Below are 18732 nucleotides of genomic sequence, written 5' to 3' on the forward strand. Positions count from 1 at the left end.
ATGAATCACTGACCTCTACCTCTGAAACCAATAATACATTATGTTAATTAATTGACTTTAAATTTTAAAAAATGAGTAAAAAGATTAAAAAAAGAAAGAAACCCTTGCTGCTTTTTTTTTTTTTTTAAGATTTTATTTATTTATTTGGCAGAGAGATACAGAGAGAGAGCAAGTAGGTAGAGAGGCAGGCAGGGGGAGAGGGAGAAGCAGGCCTCCCACAGAGCAGGGAGCCCAATGCGGGGCTCGATCCCAGGACCTCCCAGGACCCTGGGACCATGACCTGAGCCGAAGCCTGCTTTTCTGATATAAGCATTTAAACCTATATATTTCCCTCTAAGTGCTCCTTTGGTGCATCTCACAAATTTTGCTGCTTTATATTTTCATTTCATCCAACTTTAAATATTTTCTAATTTCTCTTGTGATTTCTTCTTTGGTTTATAATTCATTTAGAATCACCTCATTTCAAAACAAATGAGTAAACAAACACAAAGCAAAATCAGACGTATAAATAGAAAGAACAAACTGATGGCTGCAAGAGTGTTGGGGTAAGGAGATGGGCAAAATGAGTGACAGGGAGTGGGAGATACAGGCCTCAATTATGGCATGAATGAGTCACAGGAATGAAAGGCACAGCACAGGGAATACAGTCAATGATACTGTAATAGCGTTCTATGGTGACAGATGGTAGCTACACTTGTGGTGAGCAGAGCATAAAGTGTGGACTTATTGAATCACTATGTTGTACACCTGAAACTAATGTAATATAGTGTGCCAACTATAATTTGAAAAAAAAATTTTAAGACTATATTATATAGTTATAATGAAACAATGTGAATGTAAAAAATAAAAATAAAATAAATTAAAAAAAAGATGACAATAGTCCCCAAATCCAAACTGGTTTTTTTGTTTGTTTGTTTTTGCAGAAATTGACAAACTGATCCTAAAAGTAATGGTAATCAAAACAGCGTGGTATTGGCATGAAGATAAACATATAGATCAATGAAACAGAATTGAGAATCCAGAAATAAACTTCTACTTTTATGGTCAATTGATTTTCCAAAAGGGTGCCAAGAGAATTCAATGGGGGAAAGAATACTCTTTTCAACAAATGGTGTTGGGACAACTGGATATACATACGCAGAAGAAGCTGCTGGATCCCTACCCCACACCACATAAAAAACTTAACTCAAAATGGATCAAAGACCTAAATGTAAGCACTGAGAGACACCTGGGTCACTCAGTTGGTTAAGCATCTGCCTTCAGCTCAGGTCATGATCCCAGGGTCCTGCGATTGAGTCCCGTATCTGGCTCCTTGCTCAGTGGGGAGCCTATTTCTCCCTCTGCCTGCCACTCCCCCTGGTTGTGTTCACACACTCCCCCCCCCTCTCTCTCTGACAAATAAATAAAATCTTTAAAAAAATAAAAAAATAAATGTAAGCATTAAAACTATAAACCTCTTAGAAGAAAACATAGGAGTGAATCTTTGTGACTTTGGATTAGGCAATGGTTTCTTAAATATGACACCAAAAGCTCAAGCAACACAAGAAAAAAGAAATTGGACTTCATAAAAATTAAGAACTTTTGTGCCCCCAAGGATGCCATCAAGGAAGTGAATAAACAACCCACAGAATGGGAGAGAATATCTGTGAGTCATGTATCTGATAAGGGTCCAGTATCCAGAACAAACAGAGAAGGCTTAAAACTCAACAATAAAAAGACAAATATACCAATTTAAAAATGGAAAATATTTGAATAGACATTTCTCCTAAGAAGACATACAAAGGAAAAGATGCTCACCATGATTACTGTTAAGGAAATCAAAACTACAATGATAGACCATTTCGCATCCATTTGATCCTGATGTTTGGAACATTCTTTTTGGGTGGAACAGGATTAACGATATACAATTATATTCCTTTCTCTACAGATTCAATTACTTTAATTGGTCCTTCAGTAACAATAAAAATATGTAACGTCTTGGATTACGTGTTTTAGAAACAACATTGTATACATAAAGCCTGGAAAACATATATATGGTAATGGGATAGAATATAAAGCATTAGAAACCTTGCAATATAAAGGAAGTGGTATGGCTGTCAGGAGCTAGCCAGAGAGATGGCAGGAATTACAGGAGAATAATTGCCTTATCTTCATACACTGAAGGAATCAAGACATATAAAGCTGACGGACCTTGATCTAGAAATTTAATTTATAAAGGTAGCCAATAGAGGTATGAAAAAAACCCCAAGATTTGGGGAAAACGGAAAAAGGGAGATAGAAGAAAGATAGTTTAAGTGAGTTAATGTCTCATTTTTCATAGTAATGAGTTAATGCTGCCCACACTTGATAAATCAAGTAACAGAGATGGAAGCATGATAGTTAGATTGGAGGAAAGTACAGTAAGAACTAAAACAGTAAAAGTTAACAGTGGTTGCCTTGGGGAATTATCTGAGTGCAGGAGTGAGAATGAAGCAGAAATTTTATCATTCATTTGATAAATAAAAAATATATATGTATAAAGACCAAGGAAGCACAAAGACTAAAAAGAACACCCATTACCATAACCATGAAGAGACTGCTGCTGTTAACCATCTCAGTGTACAGCCTTACAAAAGCTCACTGCAGGGAAATATTTTAGCTTTTCTGAGTTATACAGACCCCACGGTAAAAACTGACAGGTAGGGACATCCTAGGGTAAAGAAATACAGGTACATTATGGACACGAGCTAGGAGTGCTCCCATATGGAAATCACGGCAATCTGTGAGTGTGTAGCGACTAAAAGAGAATTTAGTCACCCCGGACCACCACACATCAAAGTCTTAAATATTCTCTTTACTCAATGTCTACCCCTGAGTAAGGATTAGCAAGGCTTACAGAAGTATTAACAAATAGGACTCTGGGGCAAAAAATACCATTCTGAGTTAATTTCTGAGAAATCTGACCTAACAAACAGGAGCATCAAGGGACTGGGACCTTCTTCCAGACCCAGTTCCATGACTTACCCACAAAATTGAGCACTTCTTACCTAGAGAAACAAGAATCTCGTAATTGGTTCTCATTACATGCTTGTAAAGCTCCTTCTGCCATGCCTCTAGATTCTGCCATTCTTGCTCAGAGAAATAAATGGCCACATCCTCAAAAGTCAGAGGTAACTGAAATTACAGACATAATACATACACAGCCATTAGTGCTTCAAAAGGACTTCAGCTCCTTCTCAACAATTTATTTTTGTTTTGTTTTTTAAGTAAACTCTATCCCCAAGGCGGAGCTCGAACTCACAACCCTGAGATCCAGAGTCACTCGCTCTACCCACTGGGCCAGCCAGGTGCCCCGCCTTGTCACCAATTAAAAAAATTTTTGTAGTGGACATTGTTTTTGTCTATTCAGCAGCTTCCTCCTTAGGAACTGCTCCTTCCCCCACTCCAGTCTTGTGGTTCTGCTCTTACCCACTACACCATCCAAGGTTCTTTATGCTTGTTTGAACTATACATGCATATGGATAGTAAATAATTTTTTTTTTCTTTTAAAACAATAGTGGGAATAAATCACTGGGTAATTTCATTCACTTAATCTATTACAGATCTTTCCAGGTCAACATGTAGAGGCAAAACCAGGTTTTTGTAAACTGCAGTGTCTTTCATGCCACGGGTAAATATACCCCACTGATAGGACATACATTGTTTCCATTTCCTTTATAAAGTACAAACAATGCTCTGATATGCTTCCTGATATATTTAGTGCTTTTACCTCTGTAAGATAAAGGCCTAAAAAGAACTACTAAATCAGAAGGTATAAACATGTTCAGTTTAATAAATACCATTAGATTGCCTTCCAAAAAGAATTCGGCATTTTTGCCTATGCTAGTAAGATGAGACTTATTTCTGTACACTTTGCGAGCACAGGTTGTTCTTAAATCTTTTTTTTTTCTTTTGCCAATGTAATGGGTAAAAAATTGTATTTCATTGTTTTAATTTGCATTAATTTGTGAAGCTTAGCATCCTTTTCATCATTTTCTGGGAAGGGGGGCATTCCACATATCTTTGAGCAGGTCTGTTCACATCCTTTGCTGAACATTCCAGTGGGCTCCTATAATTTGAATGGACTTCCTTATATTAGGGTTAATAATCCTTTGATTGACTAGCAAACACTTTTTTAAAAAGATTTTATTTCAGAGAGAGAGAATGAGCGCAAGCATGAGCGGGGGAGAGGCAGAGGGAGAAGCAGGCTTCCCGCTGAGCAGAGCACCTGATGTGGGGATGTGGGGCTCGATCCCAGGACCCTGGGATCATGACCTGAGCCAAAGGCAGACCCTTAAGTGACTGAGCCACCCAGGAGCCCTAGCAAACGTTTTTCTCCCAGTCATTTGTATTTTGACTTTATCTTCTGACAAATACCCTTTTATTTAGTTTTAATCTGTAAGTCTTTTCCATTGTTTCCAGCTTTCTAAGTGGTCCCGACATCAAAAAGTTGTACAAATACTCTTTTTTGCATTTAGATTTGCACTTAATTCTGTAGATAAGATTGGCATCTATTAAATACGTATGGATAGCCAATCACACACTATTAAATATACCATTCTTTCTTCTTAGATTGAAATGCCAACCTTTGCATGTATTAGATTTTCATAAATATGTGTATCTGTTAATTCCTGTTATACTTTCCCTATGTATCTTTTTACAATACCTACGCGATATTCCAATATTGCGAGGGCCAGTCTTACCCCCTCCTCCCATTCTTTTCCAAGTTACTCCTGTGAATTCCTGGATATTTATTCTTCCTTATATTTTGTCCAACAACAAAAAAAGCACATTGGAATTCAGTTTGAATTGGATTAAACGTATACACATATTTAGGAAAGATTTTGATCTCATTTAGGAACACGTTTTATCACTCCATTTGGTCTTGCTTGCTACCCTAAACAAACTTATTTTCTTCTTAAATGTTCTGAATCTTTTTTATTAACTTTGTTTCTGGTATTTACAACTGTAAATGGGATCACCCCTGCCATTTCAAATTACTACTAGTTAAAAAAAAGTCACTGAGTTTTGTAAACTTATTTTGTGTCCAATTAGTGTACCATATTTATCAATCTTATGTTTTGGTGGGATACAATTTTCAAATAAAGATAATTACCCCATCTTCCACACTTTTTTTTTTTAAGATTTATTCATTTGAGAGAAAGAGAGAGAGCTTGAGTTGGGGGGGCAGAGGGAGAGGGATAAACAGAGGATCCTGCTGGATCCCATGACCTCAGGATGAGGGGAGGCAGACCCCTAACCGACTGAGCCACCCAGGCGCCCCTCACACTGCTTTTTTCGTATATTATTATACTTTACAGAAGAACGTCTTTTGTGGCTTCAGGGTTTAGTATCTTGATTTGGAAGACTTCCTAAGATTATAAAATATTCTCCTAAATTCTTCATAACATTTATTAGAATTAGACCTTTTTCATCTGGAACTTATCTCTGCGTATCAAGAAGGAATATGTTCTTTTTGTAAGTGGATATTCCCTTGTCACAAAATTTATTAAACAGTCTATTCTTTTATCATTGATTTGGGATTGTTTTTTATTAACTAGGTTTCCATTTATACCTGGGTATATTTTTGTTCCACTGGTGAACGTGTCTATTTTTGCTACAATACTACACTGCTTAATTCTTACAGTTTTATCAGATATTTTGCTATTTAAGAGGACATGGTCATCCACCACCACCTCCATCAATTTCCACAGGAAATTATCTTGACTTTTCTTGTCTGTTTTCTTTTCTACATACATAGGAAAGATACTTTGTCAGATTTATACAAATTCTATTGGGATTCTGATAGGAATGCGCTTAACATATTAATTTTGAGAGAACTGGATCTCTAAAACCCAGGATCTTTCCATCCAAAAACATCTATCTAGACATTTTTATGTGCTTTAGCTAAACTTAGCTTTCTTCATATAGACCTTATATAATCCTTGCTAGATTCATTCCTAGAGACTGTAGAGTTTTTGTTGCTACCATGTTTGAGGGGTTTGTCCCACTAAATTTTCTAATTATGAAAGCTTGGGAAGCTAATTTTTCTGTTTATTTTGGAAACGAATTCCCTTGTTGGCTATCACTTTCAGTTGGCTGCCTTGGAGTGTCTACATAGAGAAGGAGATCTGCAAATTAACATTTCTTTTAATGATTTTTTTTTATAATTTTTTTTTTAAAGATTTTATTTATTTATTTGAGAGAGAGAGAATGAGAGATAGAGAGCACGAGAGGGAAGAGGGTCAGAGGGAGAAGCAGACTCCCTGCTGAGCAGGGAGCCCGATGCGGGACTCGATTCCAGGACTCCAGGATCATGACCTGAGCCGAAAGCAGTTGCTCAACCAACTGAGCCACCCAGGCGCCCCTCTTTTAATGATTTAAGCCTATCATTTTTTTAAGCAAAAGATAAACTATTTTAAACTAGTAGGTTTTCACGGAACTCTATAAATTACACATCTGTAGATCTCCTGCATATGAGGCTAAGCCTATCATTTCTTATTTTTATCTTATTGTACTGGCTGAAATGATGTTGAGTAATAGTGATAGCATGCAACTGTCTTATTCTTTAAAGGAAATGTTTCTAATGGTTTACAAGTAATATTTGTTGGTTTCCTTTAACTTGCTAACCAAGGTGCCTTCTGTTCCTAGAATACTAAGAATTTATCAAGATTTGGTTTTGAATTTCACTGCTTTTTAAAACAATGCATTAGAAAAAATAACACGTGCAAATATTTAAAACTTTATTGTGATGGCCTTGGATAAATTGTACGCTTTCTAAGGTGTGTAACTAGAAGCACGTAAATTATATATTTGTTAAAGTACTCTAATTTCATTAAGTATACATTCTTTTAGGGGCACCTGGGTGGCTCAGTCAGTTAAGCGTCTGCCTTCAGCTCAGGTCATGATCTCGAGGTCCTAGGATATAGTCCCGTGTGGGACTCCCTGCTCAGCCGGGAGCCTGCTTCTCCCTCTCCCTCTCTCCCTCCTGCCACTCATGCTTGCTCTCGCTCTCTCAAATAAATAAAATAATGTATACATTCTTTTATTGTCTTTTTTAATATACTTTATTTTTTTAAAAGATTTTATTTATTTGTGAGAGAGAGCACACAAGCAGGGAGAGTGGCAGGTGGAGGGAGAAGCAGGCTTCCCACTGAGCAAGGAGCCAGATGCAGGGCTTGATCCCAGGACCCTGGGATCATGACCTGAGCTGAAGGCAGACACTTAACCAACTGAGCCATCCAGGCATCCCATTACATACACTTTTTAAAGAGTCTTTTATCTTTTCAGATAATCTCTACACCCAGTATAGGGCTTGAACTCACAACCCTAACATCAAGAGTCACATACATGCACTACTAAGCCAGTCAGGCACCCCTATTGTTTTCTTTAAATGAATTTTAACTCCAAATGTTTTGCTATGTGTTAATTTCCTCTGGGTATTAAAGTACAGCTTCTGTCAACTTATTTTATTTTTTTTTAAAGATTCCATTTATTCATTTGAGAGAGAGATAGAGAGCATGAGAGGGGGAGGGTCAGAGGGAGAAGCAGACTCCCCGCTAAGCAGGGAGCCCGATGCGGGACTCGATCCCGGAACTCTGGAATCATGACCTGAGCCGAAGGCAGTCGCCCAACCGAGCCACCCAGGCACCCTGTCAACTTTTATTTTTATTCATCTTTATGAAACTTAAGATTTATGTTTTTATTTTAATTTTAAGGTGTTATTTGAGAGACAGCGAGAGAGAGCACATGCAGGGAGGAGAGGGAGAAACAAGCTCCCCAAGAGCAGGGAGCCAGATGTGGGGTTCGATCCCAGGACCCTGAGATCATGACCTGAGCTGAAGGCAGATGCCCAACCGAGCCACCCAAGCGCCCCTAGACTTATGTTTTTAAATAATTCCTTTACATTTAAATCAGAAATTATTTTAATGACATAGTCGTTTCTATGTTTTTGCTACACTTGTTCTAAATGATTGATAATGTAGGGAATAATTTGTCACAAAATTCTACACTTGCTGGGGTGCCTGGGTGGCTCAGTCGTTATGCGTCTGCCTTCGGCTCAGGTCATGATCCCAGGATCCTGGGATCGAGCCCCGCATCGGGCTCCCTGCTCGGCGGGAAGCCTGCTTCTCCCTCTCCCACTCCCCCTGCTTGTGTTCCCTCTCTCGCTGTCAAATAAATAAAAAAATAAATAAAATAAAAAAAATTCTATACTTGCTTATAGGCAATTTTGTCTGTGAGAAACTCTAGGTCAGTTCTACCTTGGGGCAATTTTACCACTCCCACACCCCCCGGACATTTGGCAATGTCTAGAGACATTTTTGTCATGACTGGGTGGGGACTGCTACTTGCATCTAGTGGGTCGAGGCCAAGGATGCTGATAAACATCCTACAATGCACAAGACAGCTCCTCACAACACAGTATTATCCAGTAGAGAATGTCAGTAGCAGCAAGGGTGAGAAACCGCTAGGTGAACAAAGAGATCCAAGTAGGAGTATACCACACACACACACACACACACACACACACACACACACACACACACACACACCCCCCCTTCGAAAATCTACCAGCTACCTCAGATTACCTTTTTTATGAGCCCTACCTATCCACACCTCCTGTTACAACTTTCCAACTGATTTCACTTCACAATAACTCACAAGCACTACCCCTTCTTACACACACTTGCTTAAGTCAGTTTCAGGTAGTTTTTAAGATAGCTTATTTTTTCATAATTTAACATGCATAAAACTGTGTTTTTATTGGGTTCTTTTCTTTTTAACATGTCACTGACAGGAAGAAAAAATAAGATAAACAGAGAGGGAGGCAAACTGTAAGAGACTCTTAACTATAGCAGAGGGTTGCTGGAGGGGTAGTGGGTGGAGGGATGGGGTAACTGGCTGATGGGCATTAAGGAGGGCACTTGATGTAATAATGAGCACTGGGTGTTATGTCAGTGATGAATCACTAAATTCTACTCCTGAAACTAATAATACAGTATATGTTAACTAAATTGAATTAAAACAAAAACATGTCAGTGACAAACTTTTAGAGTGTTATGCGCTAACACCCTTTCTCCCATAAGCTGTGGTTTTTATTGCATGATTTTGCATTGCACTGTGATTTTTAGAAATGCATGTGATGTATTATAGCAGAAATGAATGCGTGTTTTTGCTTAAAATATACTTGTTCTCTTTTTCTGATTAAATTCCTTACTTTTAAAATGTTTTCAAGAAATGCTCAAAAAGCCTTCATTGCTTATTACTTTAATTTTCAGAAGTTTAAGATTCAGAGAATTAGAGAACATTGTAACAAGTATCCTAGTATTTACTACTGACTTAACAAATTTAACATCTTTCTTCACATTTCCTTTTAATGAAATAGAATATGACAAATGAAACTCAAGTCCTCTAGTCCCTCTTTAATATTGTTCTTTTTTTTTTTTAAGATTTTATTTATTTATTTATTTGAGAGAGAGAATGAGAGAGAGAGAGAGCACATGAGAGGAGGGAGGGTCAGAGGGAGAAGCAGAGTCCCTGCTCAGCAGGGAGCCCGATGCGGGACTTGATCCCGGAACTCCAGGATCATGACCTGAGCCCAAAGCAGTCGCTTAACCAACTGAGCCACCCAGGCTTCTTATACTCAGTCCTATTTTCTCTTCCAAGAAGCAAACATTATGGTGCACGTAGTAACTTTTCAGTTTGTGCTTTTAATTCTTACATAGACATAAGTAACTATAAATATTGCTTTGTCTTTTATGCACAAACCCTTTACTATCCTGTAGCTTGTATTTTTCATTCATCATCTGTCCATATTGATACATACAGAACTGATTTACTTTTGTGTCATGTTCCACTGTCTGAATGTCATAATTTTTAATCCATTCTTTTATCCATTGACCATTTGTCTACAGTTCTCTGAACTGCCTGTTCAGATCCTTTGCCCATATTTTTACTGGGTCATCTATCATTTCATTTCTAGGACTTCTTTAATTTTTCTAAAAAATTTTATTTATATATTTGAGGGTGGGGTGAAGGAGAGGGAGAGAAAGTTTTTTTTTTTTTTTAAGATTTTATTTATTTGACAGAGAGAGTCACAGCGAGAGAGGGAACACAGGCAGGGGGAGTGGGAGAGGGAGAAGCAGGCTCCCCGCCGAGCAGGGAGCCCGATGCAGGGCTCAATCCCTCGTGACCTGTGCGGAACGCAGACGCTTAATGACTGAGCTACCCAGGCGCCCTTTTTATGTAATTTGTGTAGTAATTGTTGAGAATATTAGGTTACAAATACTTTCTCCTTGTGTACATCTTATCTTTTAATTTTATTTATACTTATATTGTACATAAATTTTCAGTTTCGATGCAAACATATCAATCTTAGGTCGTTTTGCTTTCTGTGTTTTAAAATTTTTTTCTATATCTAGGTTACAAAGATATTCTAAATTTTTTTCCAAAAGGCTTGTTTTACTTTTCGTGTTTAGATTTTAAATTTATATGGAACGTAATGTAACTTTTTTGTTATACAGTGGTGATCTACCTTAATGTTATTTTCCAACTGGAAAAGGAATTGTCCCAATACTGCTTTTGAAGCTCTATTACTTTCCTAAAGATGCTGTAACAAAGTACCCCAACTGGGTGGTTTAAAACAATAAAAATTTATTCTCTTATAGTTCTAGTGGCTAGAAGTCAGATACCAGGTGTCAGCAAGATCATGCTATCTGTGAAGCCTCCAGGGGAGAATCCATTCCATGCCTTTCCCTTAGCTTCTGGGAGTGGCTGGCAATCCCGGGCATTTCTTGACTTAAAGCTGCATAACTCCAATCTCTGTCTCCACTGTAACAGTAACTGTGTGTCTGGATCTCTGTGTTTCCTCTTATAAAGATAACAGTCACATTGGATTAAGAACCTACCCTACCCCGCTATAATCTCATCTTAACCAATTAAATCTACAACAACCTTATTTCATGTAAGGTCACAATATGAAGTTCCAGAAAGGGCATGAATTTTGGGGAGACACTATTCAACAGAGTACAGTCTGCATCTGGGTTCTCTTTCCGTTTTCACTGCTGTGTGTGTGCTGTGTGTGTCTATCCCTGCACAAAATAGCACAGTTGCAATTCTATGGTCTTCTAAGTTTTATTATCTGCTAGGGCAATTCCCTTTTCGTTGTTCTTTTTTCAGAATCATATTTTTGGCCTTTATTTTTTTAAAGATTTTGTTTATTTGACAGAGAGAGACACAGCGACAGAGGGAGCACAAGCAGGGGGAGTGGGAGAGGGAGAAGCAGGCCTCCTGCCAAGCAGGAGCCCGATGACGGGTTAGATCCCAGGACCCCGGGATCATGACGGGAGCCGAAGGCAGACGCTTAAGGACTGAGCCACCCAGGCGCCCCTGGCCTTTATTTTTCCAAATGAAATTTAGAATCTGTTTGTCTAAATTCACAAAAATCTTACTGCCATTTTAATAAAACTCCAGTAAATGTATATGTTAAGTTGGAAAAAAAAGTATCATTTTTACTGTATTTAGTCTTTCCATCTATAGGCCTGGTTATCTCCCATTTATTTATAATTTCCCCATAAAGGTGTTGCATATCTTTTGAATATTTAATCCTAGCAACTACATTTTCTTAGCGGAGACTGTTAACGCTATTCGGAAATTAATAACCTCATGAATTCGTTTAGTAATCAGGAAAAACCGTCAAAATCAAAGTTTATAAGATATAAAAAAGACAATGGCCATTCCCTCTAAACCCCGATTACAACAAAATATTAAATAATCAAATAACGTGTACTCTGTTTAGGGTTTTATATCCTATTCTGTTCCTTCCAACCTCCCTTCCTTCCTTACACTCAACACAAACTGTAACACGTTAGCGGCTGAATTATCTTGTTCAAGCTGCTGCCAGACAATCGCTTTAACCCTCAAAATCTTGTCTTTTTTAAAACAGTTGCTCTGAATTCAGTAACTGTGATGTAAACTGGCTGAGCTCTAACACGCACCGCCGGCACCAGACCCGTTTCTCTCCTTTCCCTTGCCTCCCACCCCCGCCCCGGCTGGGCCCGCTGCTGAGAAGGCCTGGTCCACGCTCGGTTTGTTCGCGAGGGCGGCCACGAACGAGCCCCAGAAGTGGCGGTCACCGGCTCCGTCCAGGGTCCAGACCGTACACTCGGAGCCTCGCGCGACCTCCAGGCTCCGTTCCGCCCGTCCTCTGCTGCCGCCCCGAGGACCCCGGATGGGTACCCGCCAAGCCGGAGCCTCGCCCCGAGCCCGGAATCCGGGCGTCCGCGTGGGGAGCCTTTCTTACCGGAGCCGGCTCGGCCATGGCCCTCCGCGTTCCCGTCCGGCCGCTGCCCGGGACCCACCGAGCGCCGGGTCGGCCCCGCGGAACCTCCTCGGCGCGCGGCCTCCCGCCCCGCCCAGCCCCGCCGGCCCAGCCCCCACGCGGTGCACACTGGGACTCGAGCCCAGGCCCTCCCCACAGCGCCCCCTGCGGCCGGGAGGAGCCGGCGCCGCCCGCGGCTGACGCCTTTGCAGGACCGCAGCGCGGTCGGTGGCGGGTTGTCTCGTCTCGCTCTGCCGGAGTCTCCAAACGAGGAAGAGCGAGACCCAGACGCGCTGGAAGGCGCTGGAGCGAGGGACACGGAGAGGTGGACGTGCAGAGTGAGCTGCAAGTAGGGAGGAGACTCACTCTTCACTGGGCCCTGGACGGAAAGGGTGTGCGGGGACTGGTTCCTCCCCGAAGCGGACCCCAGGCGAGGGTAGGATCATCTGTGAGGCCATCCGGGAACAGAGCGAGGGAGGTGAGCCGGCCAAGGGGGTCAAGGAGCAGGTCCCCGCCGTGGGCAATGGGGAGTCTGTGGTGCCGGGCACTCGGGGAGTGTGCAGACCCGCTCAGAATCCTCCCGCCAGGGGCCAGGAGGCTGGCAATTCATTCTCGGGCAGTCAGGCGGACCCACGGCATCGCTGACCCCATGGACTTATATTAGGAACATGACTTACAGTCTATAAAAATCAAATTGTATTATAACCTAAATATGAAATGGACCTTAAATGTACCCCGTCTTTCACTCTTAATCACCCAGGGTGGTTGAAGTGCTGAGATATATGTAATTGCTATACCCACCTTAAAGGTTTAAAAAAAAATTAAAAAATATGAAATTTAACAAAAAAGCAAACTTAAAAAGTAAAAGTTGTTTATAATTCTGGTACTCTCGTGTAAATGCTCTATTTCTTCATATAAATTTCCAGTCTCTGTCCTCAGACATGTACTCTTTATATGGTTCTGAGACACATACCATTTTTTCTTGTTTCACTTACCACATCAAAGTTTTCCATGTTTCTCATAATTTTATAATTATACTTGTAAATGGATGTAATTCAAGGCAATGTATTAATCTGCTAGGGTTGCCATAACAAAGTAAAGACTGGGTAGGTTAAAGAAATGAACTTTCTCACAGTTCTGGAGGCCAGAAGTCTGAGATCAAGGTGTCAGCATTGTTGCTTTCCTCTGAGCACTCCTTGGTTTGCAGATGGGCACCTCCTTCCTGTGGCCTCCAAGGTTGTTCCTCAGGCAGATGTTCTGTGTCCTAATCTCTTCACATTGGACTAGGGCCCACCCATAATGACCTCATTTTACCTTAATTGCCTCTTTAAAGGCCCTATGTCCAAATACAGTTCTGTTCTGACGTACTGGGGGTTAGAACTTCAACATATGAATTTTGGGAGAATACATTTCAGCCCATAGAAGGTAGGGTAGTATGAAATATTTAGGGGCAGTTAAAAAAATGTGGCCATAAATAATGCTGCTTGAATATTTTCATATACATAGTCTTAAAATATAGAAAGTACAAAGTGCGAAGGATAGACCAACACATTTAAATTAGATTAAGATTTAAAACATTTTTTAACATCAAAAAACACCATAGCATAGCCAAAATTAGTTCAGACTGGGAAAAGATATTTGCAACAAGCAAAAGCATCTAGAGAATATAAATAACTTCTAAAAATCAAAAGACTACCCAGGAGGAAAATGTACAAAATTATGAACAGTAAATTCACAGAAAGAGGAAAAAAATGAATAGGCAATAAACACACAAAAATGTTGCATCTTGTCAGGGAAATGCAGTATCTGCTTAAGAAGATGTGCATATCCTATCACCCAGCAAGTCTTACCTTGCTGCTAGTTCTGCACATTTACATGGGAGCCATATTTAAGAATCTCTATAACAGCATTGTTTTAAGAGCAAAAACAGGTAAGCAATTTAAATGTCTATCACCCAGAGGATGGGTATCTTGTGGGTTTTTTTCCCCATACATTGAAAACTAGCAGCAAAAACTAATGAACTGTAGCTAAAAACAGCACACATGAATAGCATTAACACAATGTTGAGTGAAAAGGCATGTTGCAGATTGCATACAGTATGGTACCTCCTACAGAAACTTTAGAACGTATAAAATAGCACTATATTTAGGAATATTACATATATAGGAAAAGCATACAGACATGTACAGGAATACTCAGTGGGATAGTAGTTATCTCTGGGAGGTGGGATGGGGAAGAGGTGGTGAGGAGAGGACTGAAACCAAGGTCACAGAGGTGCTCCATCAGTACAGATGGTTCCCGATTTGTGATGGTACCGCTTATGATTTCTCAACTTTACAATGGTGTGAAAGCAATGTGCATTCGGTAGAAACTATATTTTGAATTTTGATCTTTTCCTGGGCTGGTAAATGCTGAAGGATCCTCTCTTGTGATGCTGGGCAGCTGCAGCTCCCAATCAGCCATGCGATCACAAGGGGCAAAACCCGATACGCTTACAACCATCGGCACCCACACAGCCATCATTTGTCACTTTCAGTACAATATTCAATACATTACATGAGATAGTCAACAACTTTATTATAAAATAGACTTTGTGTTCGGTGTTTGCCCAACTGTAGGTTAATGTAAGCGCTTTGAACACATTCAAGGTAGGCTGGGTTAAGCTATGATGCTCAGTAGGTTTAGGTGTTTTACTTTTTTTCAAAAAGATTTTATTTATTTATTTGACAGAGAGAGAGTGTGCACAAGCAGGGCGAGCAGCGGGCAGAGGGAGGAGAGGGAGAAGCAGGCTCCTGCTTCTCCATTCAAGCAAGGAGCCCGATGAGGGGCTCGATCCCAGGATCCTGGGACCACGGCCTGAGCCAAAGGCAGACAATTAACCGATTGAGCCACCCAGGCACCCCGGTTTAGGTTTTTTAAACGGTATTTTCAACTTACGATGGGTTTACTGGGACGTAACTCCATTGTAAGTCACAGATCTGTACTGCTACTCAAGTTGAGCCAATGGCTCACAGGTGAACATTCTTTACACCTTCTGAATCTTTTTTTTAATTTATTCATTTGACAGAGACACAGCAAGAGAGGGAACACAAGCAGGGGGAGTGGGAGAAGGAGAAGCAGGCTTCCCGCTGAGCAGGGAGTCGGATGTGGGGCTCGATCCCGGGATCCTGGGATCATGACCTGAGCCGAAGGCAGACACTTAACTAACTGAGCCATCCAGGTGCCCCACACCTTCTGAATATCTTTGATTGCAAGATACATGTAAATAAATTAATCAAGTCATCACCGAGTTTTGCCATCTCATGGGGAGGGACACAGGCTTGTAAAAAAACGATGTCAAAACAATATTCAATACTACTATTAACAGAGGAAAGTATGAAGCGCTACAGGAGCATCAGAGAAAGGATTAGCTAGCTATCTCCAGAGGAAGAGTTCACTGAAAACTCCCTTTGTCCTAGCGTTTTGACTTTGAAACTGTTTTCACAAAATTTTACAATATGGGCACCTGGGTGGCTCAGTTGGTTAAGCGACTGCCTTCAGCTCAGGTCATGATCCTGGAGTCCCAGGATCGAGTCCCACATCGGGCTCCCTGCTCAGCAGGGAGTCTGCTTCTCCCTCTGACCCTCTCCCCTCTCATGCTATCTCATTCTCTCTCTCAAATAAATAAATCTTAAAAAAATACAATATGTATATATATGTATATGCACACACACACACACGCACGGTTTATTTGTCATTCTAACTTCACAAATACGGTAATATATACTTCTAATGTTTATTCTAAAATTGCACTGATATCCTCTTTAACCTATGAGTTCCTTAGGAGTGTATTTTTAAAGTTTCTAAGCCTAGGAAATTTTGTTTTTAGTTTAAAGTTTTCTTTCTTATTCCTAAGTTAACAGTTCATGGTAGGAGAAATTTGATCACGATGAAATGGACTTTTAAAAATATGTTGAGACTTCATTGTACCTATTACATTGTTAATTTTTGTAAGTCCTCTGTATGTGTTTAAAACCAATGTATTTCCTATACAAGGCTTTCTACTGGGCAAAACTAGTAAAGTTTTTGCTGTTCACATCAGATTATTAATGCTTATTAAGTTTACTGTCTGCTTGATGCACACATTTATGAAAGGTATGCTATCAAACAAATAAAACTGGTATGTTTATTTTGGTTGTTTTATTAACTTTTGCTTTTTTAAAAATATTTTATTTATTTATTTGAGAGTGAGCGAAAGTGAAAGAGCTCACAGAGGGAGAGGGAGAAGCAGATTCACCTCTGAGCAGAGGTGGGGCTTGATCCCAGGATTCTGGGATCATGACCTGAGCCGAAGGCAGACACTTAACCGCCAAGCCACCCAGGTGCCCCGTAACTTTTGCTTTTCATATTACAAATCCACATTATTAGGTTCATGATTCTTTTTTTTCTTTTCTTTTTAAACAAGTTCATGATTCTTAAATCTTAGTGGATTTTTATGGACTTTGCCATGAATTCTAACTCGTTCTCATGTAGTTTCACTAGACTTCATTCAGTAAATCTTTTTCCATCATTTTATTTTCAATCTTTACTGTTTGTAGTCATCTCTACTGTAAACTTTATATAGTAAGTATGAAGTTTTAAAATATCTGACAGTCTTCTGTGTAATTAACTCGTTATTTTAATCACCCTGGAAATTTTCTTTTCCTGCCTTCAGGTGGAACTTTTCTTTATTCCTTTTTTCTTCAGCTGTTTTAGAAACTATATATTAAGGAATTAGTAATTGATCTTGATTTATTTTAACAGCTTCATTGAGGTACAATTGACATACCATAAACTGTATATATTTAAAACTTATAATTTGTTAAGTTTTGACATGTATAGTTCACAAAACCATCCTCAAAATCAAGATAATAAACATACCTATAATCCCCCCAGATTCTCCATGCCCTTCATGTTTTTCTCCTTATTCTTTTAAAAGATTTATTTATTTGAGAGAGAGAGAGCATGAGCAGGGGGAAGGAGCAGACTCCCCGATGAGCAGGGAGCCTGACATGGGGCTCGATCCCAGGATCTTGAGATCATGACTTAAGCCGAAGGTAGATGCTTAACTGACTGAGCCACCCAGATGCCCCGATTTTTCTCCTTATTCCTGAAGCTAGTTTCACCATCATTGCTAGGTGTGGACTAATTTTTACCATCCTCCTATGTAATGGAAGTGCACTTTTCAACTGAGAACTTTGGAAGCCTCTCAGCCATTTTCAGGTATCGCTACTCAGACACTCCCTTTATTATTTTTTTTCCTTCTGGAACTGTTAGTTATATATTGGAAGCTCTCAATCAATTCTCTATGTATCCTCACTGCTTTCGTACTTTTATTTTTCCTATTTATCTCTCTGCTTCATTCTGGGTAGGTTCCTAAAGCTTATTCTATTCAGGATCTTAGTTCAGTCAGTAACTTTATTTTCTCATTTCCAAGGCTCTTTTTCATATCCACTTGTTTGTATATCACTTCATTTTTTATTTCCTACTATTTTTAAATGTTAGAATTCATTTATATCTTGGTGAATGAAATGTACTGATTTTAAGATATCTTCCAGATGTCTCTATTATTTTAAATTTACATGGAGTGAATTCATCTTCTGATTTTGTTTTGTTGGCTCACTTAAACTTAGATCTCTTGATGGGTTTTGGAATTACAGTCTACAGGATCATTTAGAAGGGGGTGGGTAGAGTTTCTGTGTATATGTGAGAACATGTGCACATCCAACTATTCCTGTCTAGCTGTTTTGCAGTTGTGTCTACCTGATTCCCTAGAACCCTCAAGTCCATAATCAAGTCCCAGTGCTCCTTCACCCCCACCCCGCCCTGTGTTAGTGGGTATATCACGATCCAAGTATTAAGCCACAGAACAGCTTGATCTGAACAGCTTGATCTGGATGGAGAAAATGCAAAAGCAAGATGAAATCCCTGCCCTGGCAGGGGTTCAGTCTATGAGGGAAGTAGGCAGGTTACAGCTGAATGCAAAGAGTGCTATTAGAGAAAGGTATTTAGAGGATGTGCTGACATTGTGCACATACCTCAAATGTTCCCGGTGTTGAGACTGAATGGTGGAACAAGGAGTTAGGAAGATGAGGGAGCAGTCATGAGAATATTATGCACTGGGAAAGATAGTCATTTGGTAAGAGTGAAGTTCATATGGTGAATAGGTAACAAGCTTAAGCTGAAAAGGCAGGTCTGGGTCAGCTCGGAGGTTTTTTCCTAATGTCATGTTAGAGTTTGCATTTATAATAAAATCAGAAACTTCTAAAAATATTTTTTGAGAATAACAGAGTTGCGTTTTAGGAAAACCAATCTATTACAAGGGTGATGAATGCACTACAGGAAAAAACTGTTAATAAAAACACTAAAATTTTTTG

At 39.7% G+C, this 18732-nt stretch overlaps 1 protein-coding gene across 4 annotated transcripts in view; it reads right to left on the minus strand.

The window, feature by feature from the left end:
• Positions 1 to 18732, minus strand: part of ZNF786 (zinc finger protein 786) — a 31240-nt gene that overhangs the window by 5921 nt on the left and 6587 nt on the right. For 2 of the 4 annotated variants that reach the window (XM_073899360.1, XM_073899361.1), the window contains one exon: positions 3027 to 3153. In XM_073899360.1, coding sequence (XP_073755461.1) covers positions 3027 to 3153 — 127 coding nt within the window. Of the gene's footprint in view, positions 1 to 3026; positions 3158 to 12319; positions 12437 to 18732 lie in introns of those variants that run through there. The other 2 variants (XM_025854925.2, XM_073899362.1) reach the window with 2 other exon arrangements.

Source organism: Callorhinus ursinus, unplaced genomic scaffold (assembly GCF_003265705.2).
Source record: "Callorhinus ursinus isolate GAN/ISIS: 27379988/994484 unplaced genomic scaffold, GSC_fseal_2.0 scaffold12, whole genome shotgun sequence".
In the NCBI taxonomy this organism is placed as follows: domain Eukaryota; kingdom Metazoa; phylum Chordata; class Mammalia; order Carnivora; family Otariidae; genus Callorhinus; species Callorhinus ursinus.